This window comes from Myiozetetes cayanensis, unplaced genomic scaffold, assembly GCF_022539395.1.
Source record: "Myiozetetes cayanensis isolate MyiCay16 unplaced genomic scaffold, myiCay2020 scf7, whole genome shotgun sequence".
NCBI classification, from domain to species: domain Eukaryota; kingdom Metazoa; phylum Chordata; class Aves; order Passeriformes; family Tyrannidae; genus Myiozetetes; species Myiozetetes cayanensis.
Window position 1 is genome coordinate 45,354,604 of NW_026087964.1, and position 17,367 is coordinate 45,371,970.

General features: G+C 37.2%; 1 protein-coding gene across 1 annotated transcript in view; it reads left to right on the plus strand.

The window, feature by feature from the left end:
• Window positions 1-17,367, plus strand: part of PAPSS1 (3'-phosphoadenosine 5'-phosphosulfate synthase 1) — a 43,408-nt gene that overhangs the window by 13,138 nt on the left and 12,903 nt on the right. The window contains exons 4-9 of the mRNA XM_050338145.1: window positions 1,180-1,318; window positions 3,440-3,558; window positions 9,932-10,045; window positions 11,963-12,074; window positions 14,476-14,681; window positions 16,423-16,558. Of these exons, the coding sequence (XP_050194102.1) occupies window positions 1,180-1,318; window positions 3,440-3,558; window positions 9,932-10,045; window positions 11,963-12,074; window positions 14,476-14,681; window positions 16,423-16,558 (826 nt within the window). The remainder of the gene's footprint in view (window positions 1-1,179; window positions 1,319-3,439; window positions 3,559-9,931; window positions 10,046-11,962; window positions 12,075-14,475; window positions 14,682-16,422; window positions 16,559-17,367) is intronic.

The window sequence follows — 17,367 nt, forward strand, 5'->3', positions numbered from 1 at the left end:
CAGTAACATTAGTCTTAAATGTGAAAAAAGTTTACATTAGTTGTATAACTAGCACTGTCCTTCAGTCTACTAAGGCAGAATCATTACTCTAATATCAGGAACAAGACCAAATGATGCTCCAAGTAAGACTCTTAAAATGACAGTATCTTGTTTGATCCAGTACTTTATAGATATGAAGACTAGGTATACATTTAACCTCAAGACTCAGTTAAATTGTTTTTAAAAGCATTTTTTCCTTTAGTGAATGAATAGGGTGAACTTTATTTGTACCAAGTGGCTTAAGAGAAAAATGTTTTAATTGCCTGTAGTTCTTTTTGCTTTATTTCATTTTGTGTATACAACATGACATTGATTTAGGCTGATTTTCAGTATTGTATAATGTTCACATTGTTTTGTCAAGACAGTTTTCATCTGTGTGTGAGAACAGAGATGGGAAAAACAAAAACGATATGTGAACACCCAAGTATCTTGAAGAATGACCCAGGGCTTTAAGCTTAGACATTTGTAACATGTGTTATTAATGAAAATGACGTGGTATTTCATTGGTTATAGTGGTACAAACAGTTCTTCCCATAATAATTCAGGGAACTCAAGATCCTCCAGTAAAACAGAAGTCTTTAGATATGAGGAAAATAACTGTATTTAGTAAGAGATGGTTTTAGTGGATTTTGAAAGTTTTTTTTTTTTTCTCTAAGTGCAACTCACCAATTGTTTCAATGCTTGGCAAACCATAAAAATAATGTAATAGTTTGACTACACAAGTCTTGCCAGATTAAAGAATGTAGAGAAAACTGGGCCTCTGGAGAGGAGGATGGTTATATCAGGAGCAGCAGGTAACACCTCCTCTTGACTGTACTCAGCTAGGTGGCTGTAACTCCTAAGATATATATATGTATGTATAGAAAATCCTGCACTCAATGCCTGGGTTTGGCTTTTTTTATAAATCAAGTTAATGTAAAATATCTCATGTCTTCATATCAGCTTTTACCATGCAATGTACTGTAGCCAAAATGATGCAGCTTGCAGGGCATCAATTGATCAAATCATGTTTCTTTTTTCAAACTTTGAAAGTTTGTTTACATTTTGCTAACTGCTTCTTTAAAATGAACTTCAAAAGCAGAAGGACAGTAGTAATATGTGGGTGCAACTTTTTAGGATTTTTCTTCTGTTTTCTTTCAGGATCGTAATAATGCCAGACAAATTCATGAAGGGGCAAGTTTGCCTTTTTTTGAAGTATTTGTGGATGCTCCATTGCATGTCTGTGAGCAGAGAGATGTTAAAGGACTCTATAAGAAAGCCAGGGCTGGAGAAATTAAAGGTGAACCTAAATGTAGTCACATCCTTTCTACATAAGTGAAACTTTGGTGTAATTTGTCTCCGTGTAAGTGGATATACTCAAGTCTGTGAGCGTACCTCTCTTAAAAACGGCATGGACTCAGGACAGGACTGAGAAGAAAACTGGGATCAATTTCTAACTCATGGAACTGACTGTTTAAATATGTAGGATGGTAAAAGGGCAAAAGTGTCAGTCCTCACAATGAAAAACCTTGAGCAGATTACATGGTTTCTGTTGCAACTTCTTATGACTGAGGATTAATCTGTCTCTTCTGTATGTCCATTGAGTGGTTAAAACAGAACCTGATTCTCTCTAAAGTGTATAAAGAGTTGCTAGTTTCTTCTAGAAAGTAAAGCATGATCACTATCTCTCTGTAAAGACTGTTAAGAACACTTCTTAATAGGCAAACTTTTACTTTGAAATTAAGGTTTCATTCTAGTGCCCATGAAAATGATTTCACATCACCAGCCTCGGGTCAAGATTTAAGTGTAACCTGCAATAAAAATAAGCTTAGCTATGCAATCATTCATTGCAAGTATTATTTCAAGTGCTTCTTTGCTCTGTGTTACATTTAGTTTGCAGAGGTTGATGATAGCTCTTTTAACCTGTATTTAGTAGCAAAGCAGTTTTTAAAGTAATCGCTTTCGAGGCGGAATTTGCAGATGCTTTAATGATGATACTGTTAATCAAAAGTGATATCAACTTCAAGAAACCTAAAACATTCTACATGAGTGGTTACTTGATTCTTCAGAGCCAGTGGTTGCTAGTACTCCAGAATATCATATGAAGGCCATAAATAAATAGTGCTGAACTAAGGTTTGTTCAGATTCAAAGCAAGATGGCTCGAGCTTGCACGATACAAAGATACATCTCTGTACAGAATCCTTATTTGTGCTGTAGAAAGTCCTTAATATTTTGTTAATTTTACAAGCCCTGTAATGGAACTGTGTTAACTGTAGAAGTGCTAGTGAAGTATACAGTGCCTGAGTAAGCTACTGGTGGGTCTAGCAGTGGCTGTATCTTATGACCTCTCTGATACACGAAGGATGAAAGTTCAGTGAACTTGCCAGTTCCCAAGGAATGTCAGCAACTGTCATCTTCTTCTTCTCTGGCAATGGTAATGGGACACTTTCTTTGCCTCCTATTCCCACTCCTCCAGTAATCCGATCCTTCTATAGTAGATAGTAGTTTTTGGAAGATACCAGCCTTTCTTTATCACATGGGGTACTGCAGCAGTTGATATTTTTCTTAGATGGGGAGTTAAGTTACTAAGTTTGAGGGTATTTAAACCTGAAGTGAAAAACTCTAATGTTAGTATTTGCACTTGTGGAGGATGCAGATGCTCAGTTGCTGTAGCCCAACAGATATTCCTGCTGGAGGTCTGACTTGTAGTGCTTGCAGTCTTTGCCTTTGGCCTTGATTTTTCCTCCTTGTTTATGCATGGCTGGTCAGAATCTCCACTATTTCAGAGCCGATTGCTAGCTAAGTAGGCCAGAACAAGTGTCACTTGTGGCTTGTACAGTCTGTGACAGTTGTTATAACTATAATAAACACACTCATCAATCTTACATTAGCAACTATCTTAAGATGAGTATATTAGCTAAACTAATGCATTAGGTGTTGGAATTCTTACTTCCGAATACTGCCTGGTGGTATGAGCATAAATTTATATATATACTGGAAGTTCATAATGTTTTTAATTTTATTATTTTTTTAACAAGAGTGACAATGGTAGCTAATGATGAAGGACAGTGGATGGATAACTAACTCTGAGTTGACGTTCATAGTTCCTCTGTGTTCTTTTTCTTCAGTGCTTCTCCTTTTCTATTCATAGTATAAATCAAATAACTTTACCACAAAAATGTGCTTTGTATGTGCTGCAAAATGCCAAAGTTTGATGCAGTCAGATAGTAGGATTAGCAGATAGTCTGATAAAGAAAAAATTGTTGATTACCCTAAGAAATCCTATATTAAGGAAGCTAAAACTTTGTGCTCTTGACCTGTTGTGTTGGGTTGTATCTAAGAAACTGTCAGTGAACTGTGTTAAAATGGAGTCATCTTCTGGAAGAAGTCACCTAAATTTTTTTTTTTTATGTTCTCTAGGTTTTACTGGGATTGACTCAGAGTATGAAAAACCAGAAGCCCCAGAGCTTGTGCTGAAAACTGATTCCTGTGATGTGAATGATTGTATACAACAAGTTGTGGAACTTCTTCAAGAGAGGGTGAGCAGAAATGGAGACATATCTCAGGAACTTCTTTTGAAGTATTTGTGCCTTCAATCTGAACGTACATGCTGAGACAAGCAAAGGCAGTATTTAAGAGTTGAAGGCTTGTACATCTTTCAATTCCAGCTTTTAAACTTGTCCTATTGCTTATTTCCTTTTTAAATATGAACTTTGCAACAACATTGATCTCTAAGTGAAATAGGTTTTAGACAAGTGGAAAATTAATTTATATTAATTGTCATAACTAATAAATGGAAGGGAGAGAAGGCTGTCTCAGTTGTTACGGAACCAACAATGAATACTGACTTACAAATGCTACCAACCAATTCTGAAGAGTCTGAAATTTTTTACTTGGTCTCTGTAGCATAGAAATTAGTGCATACTGTAAGTATGAAGAGGCAGGGATGCACTTACACAGTTATTTGAGCTGACAAATAGGGGCTGCTGTGCTTGTGTCTGGTTTCCCTTGTTTCCACTGTTTTTCTTGCACTAGTAAAAGAGGTCCTGCAATTGTGTAAGGAGCAGTTCAGGAAGCTGATCTTCTTGACACGGCTGAGTTGAGTTTCATAGTTTCATAGCTTCTGAAAAGGTAGGTCTCCTTCCTTGTTCCTGCCTGCAATCTACAACATTCTTTTTGAAGTCTCTGGGCCATCTCCTGTTGTCTGATAAGTGGATTCAGCTTATTACTCAACCCCACTCTGAACAAACCCACCAGAGAAAACAAAACAGACAAAAAACCTCCAGACCCAAGCCTAGATGTGGAGGCAATCATGAGATAGCTTTATCCTCTTGAAACCATACACCCAGAATTTGCTAATCCTCAGGTATAAGAAATATGTCTCCTTACATTTTTATCTATAGTCAGGGGGTAGTGGGATGAAATTTCAGACAACTATTTTAATTGAGATACTCTTACAATTATTCGTACTTTTTGGGGTTTTTTTTGTGAGGTGGATATTCTGGCAAATAAGGGTATAGACAGTAGTTTGAGTAAAGCTCCACCAAGTATTGAACTTGATACAATCAAAAGACCTCATCGTGTAGCCAGCACTAGTAAAAAGAATGACCTCATCACTGTGCCAGTACAACTGTGGAGAAATTTAGTCTCTTGTACTGAAATTTTCAAGAAAACTAGATGACTGCTTGCTCAAGATTACTCAGGAGATAGAGAGGGCAGAAAACCACAGAAGAATTCTAGATTTTTATCCTACTGCTCATATGAATATTTTGAACTGTGTAGGAGTCATGAATCTGGGGGATGGCAATTCCTGGCTCGGGGGGGAGCCTGCATCTCCTGCTCCGAAGAACAATTCAATATGTTTCATAGTTGTAGAAACCAATGTTACATGTGCCAAGACAGTGATCCCTCAAGTCTTGTATTGGTACACAGTGCTGAATGCTGGCTCCTAGCCCAGTCAGCTTTTCTTAAGGCACATTTTAGCACTTTTTTCCCCCTTTCTTTGAAGACAAGAGTGTCATGAATGGCAAGATATCTTAGAGGTTGCTTAGTTCAGTGAGAGACAATGAAATTGAGGCAAGGCTAAACAGGCTTGTCTTGTTCTTAGACCATGACACCTTGAGAATGTAATTCCTGTAGATTTCCTATAGTTTGAACAAGCCATGTCTGTGTTCTTTAGTAATCCATTGTGATTAGTAAGGCAAAACACCGTAGGCCAGCAGCATTAAAAATAATTTGGGATGTTTGTTTTGTTTCAAGACAGTGAAAAAATATGGGAAGAAGTCTGCTCAAAGTATAGGTAAGGACTGTTTGTATACTAGTTCAAACAATTATGTGTCTTCCAGGGGAAGACACCTGGAAATGTTGAGAGCAGCACTGGGGAGAAGAACTTAGGGGTGTTGGTGGATGAGAAGCTCAACATGTCTCAGCAATGTGTGCTTGCAGCCCAGAAAGCCAACTGTATCCTGGGCTACATCAAAAGAAGTGTGAGCAACAGGTCGAGGGAAGTAATTCTCCCTGTCTTGTGAGACTGTGCCTGGAGTAGTGTGTCCAGATCTGGAGCCCCCAACACAAGAAAGGTGTGGACCTGCTGGAGTGAGTCCAGAGGAGGGGGACACCAAGATGACTAGAGGGTGAAGCACCACTTCTATGAGCACAGGCTGACAGAATTAGCGTTGTTCAACCTGGATAAAGGTCCAGGGAGACCTTATAGCACCTTCCAGTACCTAAAGAGGGCCTACTAGAAGGCTGAAGAGGGACTTTTTATAAGGGCATTTAGGGACAGGAAAAGGGGTAATGGCTTTAAACTGACAGAAGGTAGTTTAGATTAGATTTAAGGAAGAAATTCTTCATTTTGAGGGTGGTGAGGCACAGGAACAGGTTTCCCAGAGTGGCTGTGGATGTCCCATCCTTGGAAGTGTTGAAGGCCACGTTGGATGGGGCTTTGAGCAACTTGATCTAGTGAGAGTTGTTGCTGCCCATGGCAGGGGGACTGGAACAAGATGATCTTTAAGGTCGCTTCCAACCCAAACCATTCAGTGGTTCTATGAAATAAATTGTTTGGCATTATAAAGCCATTTGTCACCATTATGAAAACATGTGCCTGTGCTGCCAAAAAGACTGCCTGCATACTCTGCTGTAATAACAAAAGCATAGCCAATTGCTCAAGAGGTTCAATTTTGCTATTTCATGTGACACTTATGAGACCTTATCTGGATACCATCATCAGGTTTGTGCCCTTCTCCCTCATCCAGTAGAAGACAGACATTGATGTCCTTCTGTGAATCGAGATGGTCAGAGGCTGTAGCATGTCACTGCAGAAGGAGAGGCTGAGGGGAAGTGGACTTATTTAGCCTGGAGAAGGGAAGGCTAAAGGAGTTCTTGTTGCTGTTTTATCATCCAAATAGGAGGGTATAAAGAAGACCAATGAAGACTTGTCTCAGACGTACACAAGGGTAGGATGAGAGGCAACAAACATGAAATGAAATATAGGAAATTCAAACTAGACATGGGGAAAAAAAGTCTTCCACTATGAAGATCAATTACTAGAATAAGTTGCTCTGAGTGTCTATGGGTGCTCTGTCCTTGGAGATACTAAATATGTGGTTGGTCAAGTTCCTGAGCAGCCACCTGTGCTGGGACCAATTTTGAGGAGAAGGCTGGACTAAATGACCTCCAGAGGCAATCAGCATCAGCAAAGAAACTACCACTACAGTGTGAGGTGGCATTTAAAAACACTGGAAAGACAACACAGTCATTGGTCACAGCCAGCATGTCTTCATGAGAGGAAAGTCCTTCTTATCAAACTTGATTTCCTTTCATGACAAAGTCACCTACCTAGTTGATCAAGGGAAGCCAGTTGAGGTAGTATTTTCAGATTTCAGTAAAGCTTTTGATCCTGTCTTTTACAGGATCCTTCTGGATGAAATGTCCAGAACATCTGGAAAAACACATCATGTGGTGGGTGAGTGATTGGCTCATGGGTTGAGCACAGAGGGCGATAGTGAATGGGGTGACATCAGACTGGTAACCTGTCACTAGTCGGGTTCCACAGGGCTCCATCTTAGACCCTGTGCTCTTCAACATCTTCGTAAATGACTTGGACACAGGGACTGAAAGGGATACTAAGCAAGTTTGCCAATGACACAAAACTGGGGGGGAGCTGTTGACTCCCTCAAAGGCAGCAAGGCCCTGCAGAGAGACCTTGACAAGCTGGAGCACTGGGCAATCAGCAACCATATGAAGTTCAACAAGGGAGAGTGCTGGATTCTGCACCTGGAATGGGACAACTCTGGATGTTCATACAGACTGGGGAATGAGATGCTGGAAAGTAGTGCTGTGGAAAGGGACCTGGGGGTCCTGGTCAATGGCAAGTTGAATCTGAGTCAGCAGTGCCCTGGCAGCCAGGAGGGCCAACCGTGTCCTGGGGAGCATCAGGAAAGCATCTCCAGCTGGTCGAGGGAGGGGATTGTCCTGCTCTGCTCTTCACTGGTGCGTCCTCACCTTGAATATTGTGTGCAGTTTTGGGCACCACAAAATAGGAAAGATATTAAGCCATTAGAGAGCATCCAAAGGAGGGCAGCAAAGGGCCTTGAGGGGAAGCCATATGAGGAGGGGCTGAGGTCGCTTGGTGTGTTCAACCTGGAGGAGACTGAGGGGAGACCTCATTGCAGTCTACAATTTCCTTTGAGAGGAAGAGGAGGTGCAGGCACTGATCTGTTCTCTGTGGTAACCAGGGACAGGACCTAAGGGCTGAAGTTGTGTCAGGAGAGGTTTAGGTTGGATATTACAAAGAGGTTCTTCACCCAGAGGGTGATTGGGCACTGGAACAGGCTCCCCAGGGAAGTGGTCACAGCACCAAGCCTGACAGAGTTCAAGAAGCGTCTGGATGATATTCTCAGGCACATGGTGTGACTCTTGGGGATGGTCCTGTGCAGGGCCAGAAGTTGGTTTTGATGATCCTTGTGAGTCCCTTCCAACTCAGCATATTCTGTGATTCTGTGATTCTTATTATTTTGCCATCATTTATATTGAAGGCATTGAGAAATAATTTAGAAATATTCTATAACTTGTCCTTTGGTAGAATTAAGCTTTGAGTAAAATTGCCACCTTAAAATGGTCACTAGATGGCTTGCTAGCCTAGCGTTTTCCCAAGAATTCATTCAGTTGAAGACCTATGGATTCCTTTTGCTGCTGGTTTTGTCGAATTTTTTTAGATCTTAGTTGTTGTAAATACCACTTTTATGTGTGCAAGGGAGTCTAGGTTTACTAGAAAACTAGAAGTTTTCTAAATGTCAAGCACAGTGTCGCTGGAACTGTCTTCAAGCTGTTTACATATGTATAATGAAGTAGGTTGTTGACAGAAACTGCATTGCGAAACCTTTGTTTTGCCCATTAGTGGGGCACTAAAGCCATGATAATCTCTGAAGAGACCTTTTTAATAGGCACATTTATTTTAAGCTATTGATGGTTTGTAAAATTAGGACATTCTAGCATGGTAATGAGCTGGGTTCCAGAGGGAAATCTTCTTTGAAGCAGCATGATGTGTACTTGTTCATTATACTGTTCCTTACAGGAGGCAACACCTTCATTTGATTCTTGGCTTATTGCTGTGGCAGGAGTCTAGGCTGTCTTACTGTCTAATAAAATCTGCCTCCAAAATTATGTCTGATATGTAATGGACTGGGCTTTTCCTAATAAAACACTTTTTCTAAATGCTGGTTTAATTTGTTTTTCTTTTATTTGTCTTTGAAGATATGAATTATTTAACAGCCAGTGAGACTTACCACATCTCTTTACTCCTGCAAGTCATTTTATCTCCCATTTGCTTTCATCATCCCACTCCCTTTGTTTTACTTTCCATGGAAGTAGTGCCTGGTATCTGATACATACATTAAATTCCTGAGATAACGGTGTGTTTTTAGGGGTTGTTATATACTCTCCTGTAAGGGTGAGGTTTTTTTCTCAGAAAGTAAAATATTACTTTACAAAGGTTTCCAAAACACTGAAAAATGTGTTTTAAAAAGAACCATCAGCCTCTTTTCACTCATTTTTTGCTACTGAACATCACTGGAACATTTGACTCAGTTTTGACATATTACAGCATCTGTTGTTGGGAGGAGACTCTTTACAGTTTTATCATGATGTCCTTCTCCTTTTTTTAATTATATTTTTGTCCTTGTGTTCATATCTTATGAGAACATAAGGTCTTGAGTTTTGAGCACTGTGGAGCAAGAATGTCTTGTTTAATACACATGGAGGAAAACTGATTTTTTAAAAATAAATTGATATTATGGTTATAAAACTATACATATATATTGCATATATATGCACAGATAGCCTCACACTTAAATATTCTAAGTGTTAGTATATAGGTTAGAATACTGGGGTTATCATTAGCTGTAGGAAATACATTCAATTTATATTTCTGTATTAATAATTTTCTTTTGAGAAGGGGCTTTACTTTTTTTAACTTCAAGTTACCTTATCTAATGTATCTTGTATAGTGAATGACTTAAATATTTAAATATTCAGTCTCTGAATCTTTTTTTACCTCTTCAGCGTGTATGAAAGGATAGTCTTCCTTTCTGTTGTAGATAATTTAGGCATTAATAAGTCATAAAAATGGCACTTAATCCAGTAGTTAAATATGTACTAGGTAAATGTTATACTGGTTACTTAAGGTTTAGAAAAAAATCTCTTGTCAGAATTTTTTACTTTAGCCAATCTGCTGGCTTGTGTAACTAGTTATGTATCATAATCTTGGAACAGCGCTGACTTTTAAATGAGTAAAAATTGCATAATGTATGAACTCTTGCTACTGTCTAGTGCATCATTAGAATTTTACTTCTTGATCATTGTCCAAGAAACATTCTGAGCAAACATTAAGTTTTGTTTATTCATTTTGTACAGGACATTGTACCAGTGGATGCCTCTTACGAGGTGAAAGAGCTTTATGTGCCAGAAAACAAGCTACAGTTGGCCAAAACAGATGCTGAGTCTCTGTTGACCTTGGAAATAAATAAGGTATTGTGTTCAGTTGTCTTATTGCCAAAGTTGAAAGACAATCTAATCTGCTGCTTAGTGTAAGTAGATATAGTTGAAATACCTGTGCTGTTTACAGAATATATCTTGATATACCTTTTCCCTCTTTTCTTGAGAGCAAGCATAATTTCATGAATAATATCTAAGTATAATGTTACTTAGTTTATCCCAACCTCAGAGATTAAATTTAGAGTGACTTCCTTCCACACCCCCCCTCATCCGTGGACCAAACTATGCCTGGCATGTCTTGTATGAATAGTTGTTTCTGGTAGAAGGATTGCTAACTCTTTTTTTTTTTTTTACAGTTTACTTAGAGAAACCATTTTATTTTGAATTGTAATTGCCTAGAAATATGAAGGAAATCAGTTACTGCTTCTTGATTCTTCTTGTTGGTAATCTTCAGATGAACAACAGTAACCTTTTAGATATAAACTGAGCTCAAATAATTGCAAACTCAAATCTATAGAGAGATGATCAGATCTATTTTACTGCTTTTTTATGATTAGAATGTGTTCATACTCCTTTTCTGGTTTCCAGTAGAGAGAATGTGGAAAAGCATGGATCAGCTTGATCAACCCTGCTCTTTTTTTGGTTAAATGCATTGTTTTTCAATTTGGATAAATTTGATGAAGCTGCTTCGGGTTGTGTTTCTGTTCTACCTCGTTCCTTTTTTTGAAGAGCTAAGCCTTAACACAGATACATTGCATGAGTTTTTATATTGGCTTTTTGACAGTATTACCAGAACTTAAAGCTAAATATTTGTTCTAGGAGGTGACTAAGCTCAGAGCTGAGCATTTGCAGCGATTAGACTTTGGAGGATTGAGATGACATACTAAGCACTGAAGTAAATAGTTTTAAAATTTGCCCAGTCTTCTACTACTACTAAATATTAATGCTTCCTTTCACTGCATTTTATGAGATCCTTTTCATATATGTGTCTGTAAAACTATTCATTGCTTTGATGAGCAATAAATACTTAAGGTCACCATTATTAAATTTCTGTAGTGTCCCATTCTGAATTGCTCCCTCTCTAGAGAAACATATAATTTCTCCCTCCACCCCCAACCAGTGTCTTGTTAAATATCAAGCAAGTATATAACATAAACTTGGGAAGAAACTGTGTTTTGTACTTGCCTCAGCATAAATTAAACAGTGTAATAAAATCAGTCATGCTCTTTGCAAAAGAGACTTGCACAAGCAAAGTCTGTCCTTGTCAAAGACCTGACCAAGTCTCAGTAATGCAGAAATAATAGAGGCCACACACTAAGTTGTAGTGTGACTGTTTAAGTGCTAAGGAAGGAAACTCTCTGTAAGCTGATATTTCGTTAAACTAGATGAAGTACTAGTCCAGAGATAATTTTACTTCTGCATTGTATCACTAATTTATGCAAAAAAAAAGTCTTTCTAATTTGTTTTAAGATTAGATGTCTTAATATTCACACCCATAATTCTGATATTTTTGTGGTAACTGTATGTGGTTTTCTCTGTTTCTTTTTTTTTTTTTTAACCTTTTGGTTATCTTTGTTAAAAAAATAAAGGCAAGTGGGACTCTCTAATTTTGTGAAGATGAACTTTATCAAACGTTTACAAATAAAGTTTGTTGGTTTGTGTTTGTTAGTTTGTTTTTAACAGATGGAAATTTGATCCAATGTAAGACTGGAAATAGCCAAAAATGTGTACAGTGAGGAGCAAGGTGTTCTTTTTTACCTTACATATAGAAACTTTGAATTATTTGTGATTAAAAACTGAAATACTGAGAAATCTTGGATTTATACTGTCCTGCATTTTAGAATTAAATAACGATCTATTATGATTTATATATGACTGTGATTATTACCTGTCAGTAATTATGTAATAGCTTTTACCTGCTATAAATTTGTATCTCCATTTCTTTACAAGGTGGATATGCAGTGGGTGCAAGTGCTAGCAGAAGGTTGGGCAACACCCCTGAATGGCTTTATGAGAGAGAGAGAATACCTACAGTGCCTTCACTTTGACTGTCTCCTTGATGGTAGGGTAAAACACACCATTTGTAAAATCCAGCAAACTAATCCTACCTCTAAAATATTGTTCATGCTTTGCTTCTCAGTGGTGGGGGGGTAACACAATTTCAGGCTTGTGCACAAACTGGGATCTGGGGTAAGAGAATAGAATATTGTAATAATCAGTTTTAAACTTGATGGTTTTATTCTTTTTATAGCTACCATTGTGTTAGAATATGAATGTTTTGTCTTTTTGGCTTTACAAATTCTACTTTTTCAAATGTTTTCATTTAGGAAAAGCATTTAATTCTAAAATTCACATTTCTAATTTGTTTTGAAGAAATTGATTTTAGAACTTAGAATTGCAATTTAATTGCTGTTTAGCTCTGTGTGCCAAAAGATTTGTTCTGTATTAGTAAAGACAGAGAGGACAACAAAAACTGACTAGTGTACTGGAGCTGTTGCAAGTATGAAATCAGAATTTGAGGATGTAACTTTGAGTATGACCAATTGTCACAAATAATTGAATTACCGTGACTTAGTAATTATCCTTTGATGATTTAAATGAATATTTTTTATTTTACATTACCAGTTGACTAAGAACAAGCATTAGTTAAGGTAGTGAATAAGTGATAACATTCTCATGTTTTGGAATTTGATTGTGATCCTCTGTCAATTTGCATTTATTCCTCTTTGAAGGCTCTGTTTTACTCCAACCTTCTTCCTATCTCCATGCTTTCTTTTGCATTAGTCTTCTCTTGCTAGAGACCAAGTAGCAGAAAAAAACGTCACTTGTCTTTCAGTTCTGTGATACAAATGTCTGTTGTCCCTCCTGTATTTTTCTAATGCCCTTTTCTGTAGGTCTCTCAGATGCTCTCCTAGGCAGCATAATGTCATCCTGTTATTTTGGATCTAAAGTCTGCAGTGTCATTTTGGACTGCTAGTTTTGTTTTCATTCCATTTGCCTTCTGTACGTCCATCCAGGGGAAACAAACTTTTAAATCTTAGGTTACGTGAAAAAGTCTCATCCTGAACCTGTGCTCATCTGTGACTTAAACTCACTTCGTTACCTTGCCTCAGTTTCTTATTTGTACAGTGGATGAAGCAAAATGTAAGAGGTATTATGCATTTGTTACTGGTCACGGACAGAAATTCAACAATCACCAGGTTTGAGATATTTTCCTAGTTTTAAATATTTATTTACTTGTTTGCAAAGCAAAAGGGTTTTTTTAATTATCAATTTTTGGGTGTCAAACTACTTTCTCTGTGGCTGCTACCAAACTCAATTTTTTGACCTAGTTGCTTTGAAAGTCACTCTGAGCAGCAAGACTTAACTTAGGAGGAGCAGAGCTTGCATTATGCATTTTGCATTATGAATGAAGAGGGATCTATTTTTCTCTTAAACTTTTCATCCAGCTTCGTAATTTTTTATTTCCTAACAAGTTTAATTTCCCTGTAAAATATGCATTGCTTAAATAATAGTGAAATTAGCCTTATTTAGAGTCTTGGCAAACAGCAAAACCTCCGTTACTTTTAAGGGGTCTATGATTTTTCTCCTGGAGGCCACCCAAAAGTTTTGCACTCATTCGACAAGTCTATGCTCATTAGAGTTCAAGCCTTCATACAAGACTTACAGTAATTACTCCACTGGGTTTCTCAAATCTCACTCATGTAGTCAAGAAAAACAAGACTTCCAGCATCTGGTAGTGAAGTAGGTGCTTAAAAATGAGGATGACACATAACCTTAAAATTCAGATACATTGGCTTAGTTTTAGAAGTAAAGGAACTGGTAAGCTTTCAGCTGAACAAACTCTGCAAAGTATTTACCTGACTTGAAAGGCTTTTTTCTGAGATATATGTGCTTGACTCTGAGTACAGTTCTAAGTAAGCAGCAAAAGCCACCTCTTGAAATAGTTGAATTATGTATGCCAACTACTCGGGTACGTTTGTCTGCTTCTATCACACTGAATTTTTCTTATGGACCAAAAGTGTGACTACTGAGTATGCTATTTCCTTTTTACTAATTATCCACTTAGCAATCTTGCCTAATAATTTAGATGATCTATTTAAAAATTTTATTTATATATTTCTACTTTCTGTATAGATTCTTGAGCAAGATATTAATTTGAGATTCCCAACAAGTAGTATCCTTAAAGTCTAAATACTTGTGTGCAGCTATAAATACCTGCTATTTTCAGTAGTGTGTTTGCTCTTTCCCAGACCTCCGTGTTTGCTCGATTTTACAGCACATGTTTCTTATACAAGAGTTCATTCTATCCATTGCTTTTAGCCCATGTTAAAATAAGTGCTTGAACTGCCTGTTGTGTGATACACTTACAGTCTTAAAATTAACCTGTTAGATTGGGTATATTTTTGTAATATCATTGGTAACCATTACTAAGGGTAAGGTTTTTTTTTTTGACTCTGCAGGGGGAGTTATTAATCTGTCAGTGCCTATAGTGCTAACAGCTACTCAAGAAGACAAAGAAAGACTCGATGGGTGTACAGCAATTGCGCTGGTGTATGAAGGTTGCCGTGTTGCCATTCTCCGTAATCCCGAATTCTACGAGCACAGGAAAGAGGAACGTTGTGCTAGGCAATGGGGAACGACGTGCAAGGAACATCCCTATATCAAGGTGTGTGTTTAAAAGCTGAAAATCTGCTCCTGTGAGCTGTACTGTTGTGGAGCTGCAAATTAAGTGAAGCTCGTGTCTGTGACTGATGCACTTTGACATCAAAACTACTTTGAAAATTAATTAAAATATTTTAGCAGGAACAGAGGTCTTGGTTTTTTTTTCTATGCAGCTGTTGAATAGTCTGCACTTAGTGTGAAAATCTAATGTCAATATGTACAGATGAAATGAATTTAGAATGTACTGTAGAATCTGTGCTACAGAAGAAGGAACTTTGCCCTCCAGTGTGCCTAGGAAACACATCCCTTTGTGTAGCCAGATGGATCATCAAAGCTCCTTAATCATCAGATATATGTGTTGTGAAGGATAGAAAATTTCTATTCTGCCTGCATGGGGAGCACGTGAGACCTGCCTAGTTTAGATGTTTTTGAAACAGGCCCTGTTCCTGGAGAGTTCATAATTTAACTCTCTGGGGAGTAATTTCCTCTCTGTTGTGTTCGTTATGTTTTTTTAATCTTGACCTTCTGTGTGTGTCATACCAAAATATTCTAATTGTAACGTACTCATCACAGTGCTGTGTTTGGTTATGCAAGCTGATGGGAATGTTGCATCTTAGCTCTGCAGAGCCAACGTGTGTTTCTTTCCCCACTCTTTCTCTGTAGTATCTTTTTGTTTACAAGTATGTCTTAAAACCAGATAAGAAGAAATCCACTCTTAATTTTTCTGCGTGTAGTATGTAGTGACTTCTGCTATATCACCATTTGTTGTCATCTTTAAATTACATAAGGCTAAAAAATTAATCAGAAATGTGTATGAAACTTGAATGTTTTTGTGGCTCCATCTTCAAAAGCAAATACATCCTCAGAAATTTTCTGAGGCCATTGCTAGAGTATCTTAATCAGCTTGCCATAATTAGTTTTTGATAAAGGATGAGGTGATATTTAAAGATATAAAAAGAATTATAGTGAGTGTACAACATATGTTGCTTCCGTAAAGTGCTACCATGAAACAAATCCAAAAGCTATATTACTTCCAAGATTCTGATTTTATTCCAGAGTTAAAGTGGGTGAATAGTTAATCAGAACTGTTTACCTGTTACTTAATTGCTGACGAGAATCTCGTGAATTACAAGGCTGATATTGCAGCTGTATTTGCTTTGACCATAAAGTGTGTCAACTTCATTGTATTAATATCTTGTAATTAAATAAGAAAAAATTGTAACTAAATAAGTTGTAATTTTTGTAATTGGAGAAACCAGAGTAATTCTGCAGAAATTTCAAAAATTAACGTGTTGTGGGTTTGTTTTTTTTTTTTTGATATGGTTGTTTTTTTATTAGTTTTGTTTATTAAGTACAATGATTTTCTGAAAATTTATAATTCTTCAATGACCTGTGACTACTGCTGTTATATTAATGTAATATATAAGGCTTTGCAGACACTATCTTTGTTATGTAATAATGTTGGTTAAGAATACTGGTTATTTGCATTTCTATATATTAAAAAAATGCTTAATTTTGAAAGAAAGGCGTGTGCCTACTGAAGATTTGTGTATTTCTCTACATGTCTGGACTATGTTCCTGTTACTTTTTAATTTTTTTTTTTAATATTGATGCTTGACTTGCAACTGTCAAATAAAATTAACCTGGAACAGTTCTTTGGTAAAGATGTGTTCTCTATTGCAATGTTGTAGATGCTCAGGAGAAGCTGACAATTAACTAACAAGGAATTTCCTTTCTTTTCTTAGATGGTTATGGAACAAGGGAACTGGCTTGTTGGTGGAGATCTGCAGGTCCTTGATCGTATCTATTGGAATGATGGACTAGATCAATATCGTCTCACTCCAGCTGAACTAAGGCAGAAATTCAAGGAAATGAATGCTGGTGAGTAAATTTATTTTATTTTGTTTCTTCCTGCAGAGACTTATCCAAGTGTCTGCTGCCACCACTGAGACTAACATTGTTCCAAGGATGAAAATTTTGAATACTCTCTTAGGTGGCATTCTTTGCTTTTTACTGGTAATAATTTTTATAATCTCAGGCACTGCATTACCTAAATACATAATAGAAGCTGCTAATGCCCAAGGTTCTTAATTTTATCTTCCCATGCACTCTAGACATGTCACTGATACAAGAAAATATAATGTTAATATGTGGTAGAATATGATATAAATATTATCATGTTAGGCAAAAACTATAAAGGTATGGTTGAACGTATCTGTTCTGAGCCCCTGTCTTTGTTCAGTGTGGCCAGTATTTCCAGGATCAATAGGTCTGAGATGCCAGCCTCTGTTTTAGCTAACCCTTAAACAAATACATATTTGATGCCTGAAAAAAACCTGTTCTTTAGATTTTGTTGGTTTCTTCTTGGAAAACTTCTCAGCTATGGTGATTCTGCTGGTTTGCAGGGTGCTTTAGTTCATCCTAATCTGCAGAAGAGAGAAATCCTGGCTGTGTCGGGGGGTTTCATTGAAGGGTTTGTAATAGTCTGGAAAAGCAGTTAGTCTTGCTTTGTTCTTAGTGTGTGTAAAATCTACTAAGCTGTTAAGGTGAAGGGAACTTATTAAGGAACATTAAATCCCCTTTCATTTGTTTTGTTGCGAACACGTCTGCTTGTTCTCTTGATGATATATTGAGCCTTTAAGACAGGTAGCATAGTTTGATTTCCTCCTAGAATATAATATGCATATGCA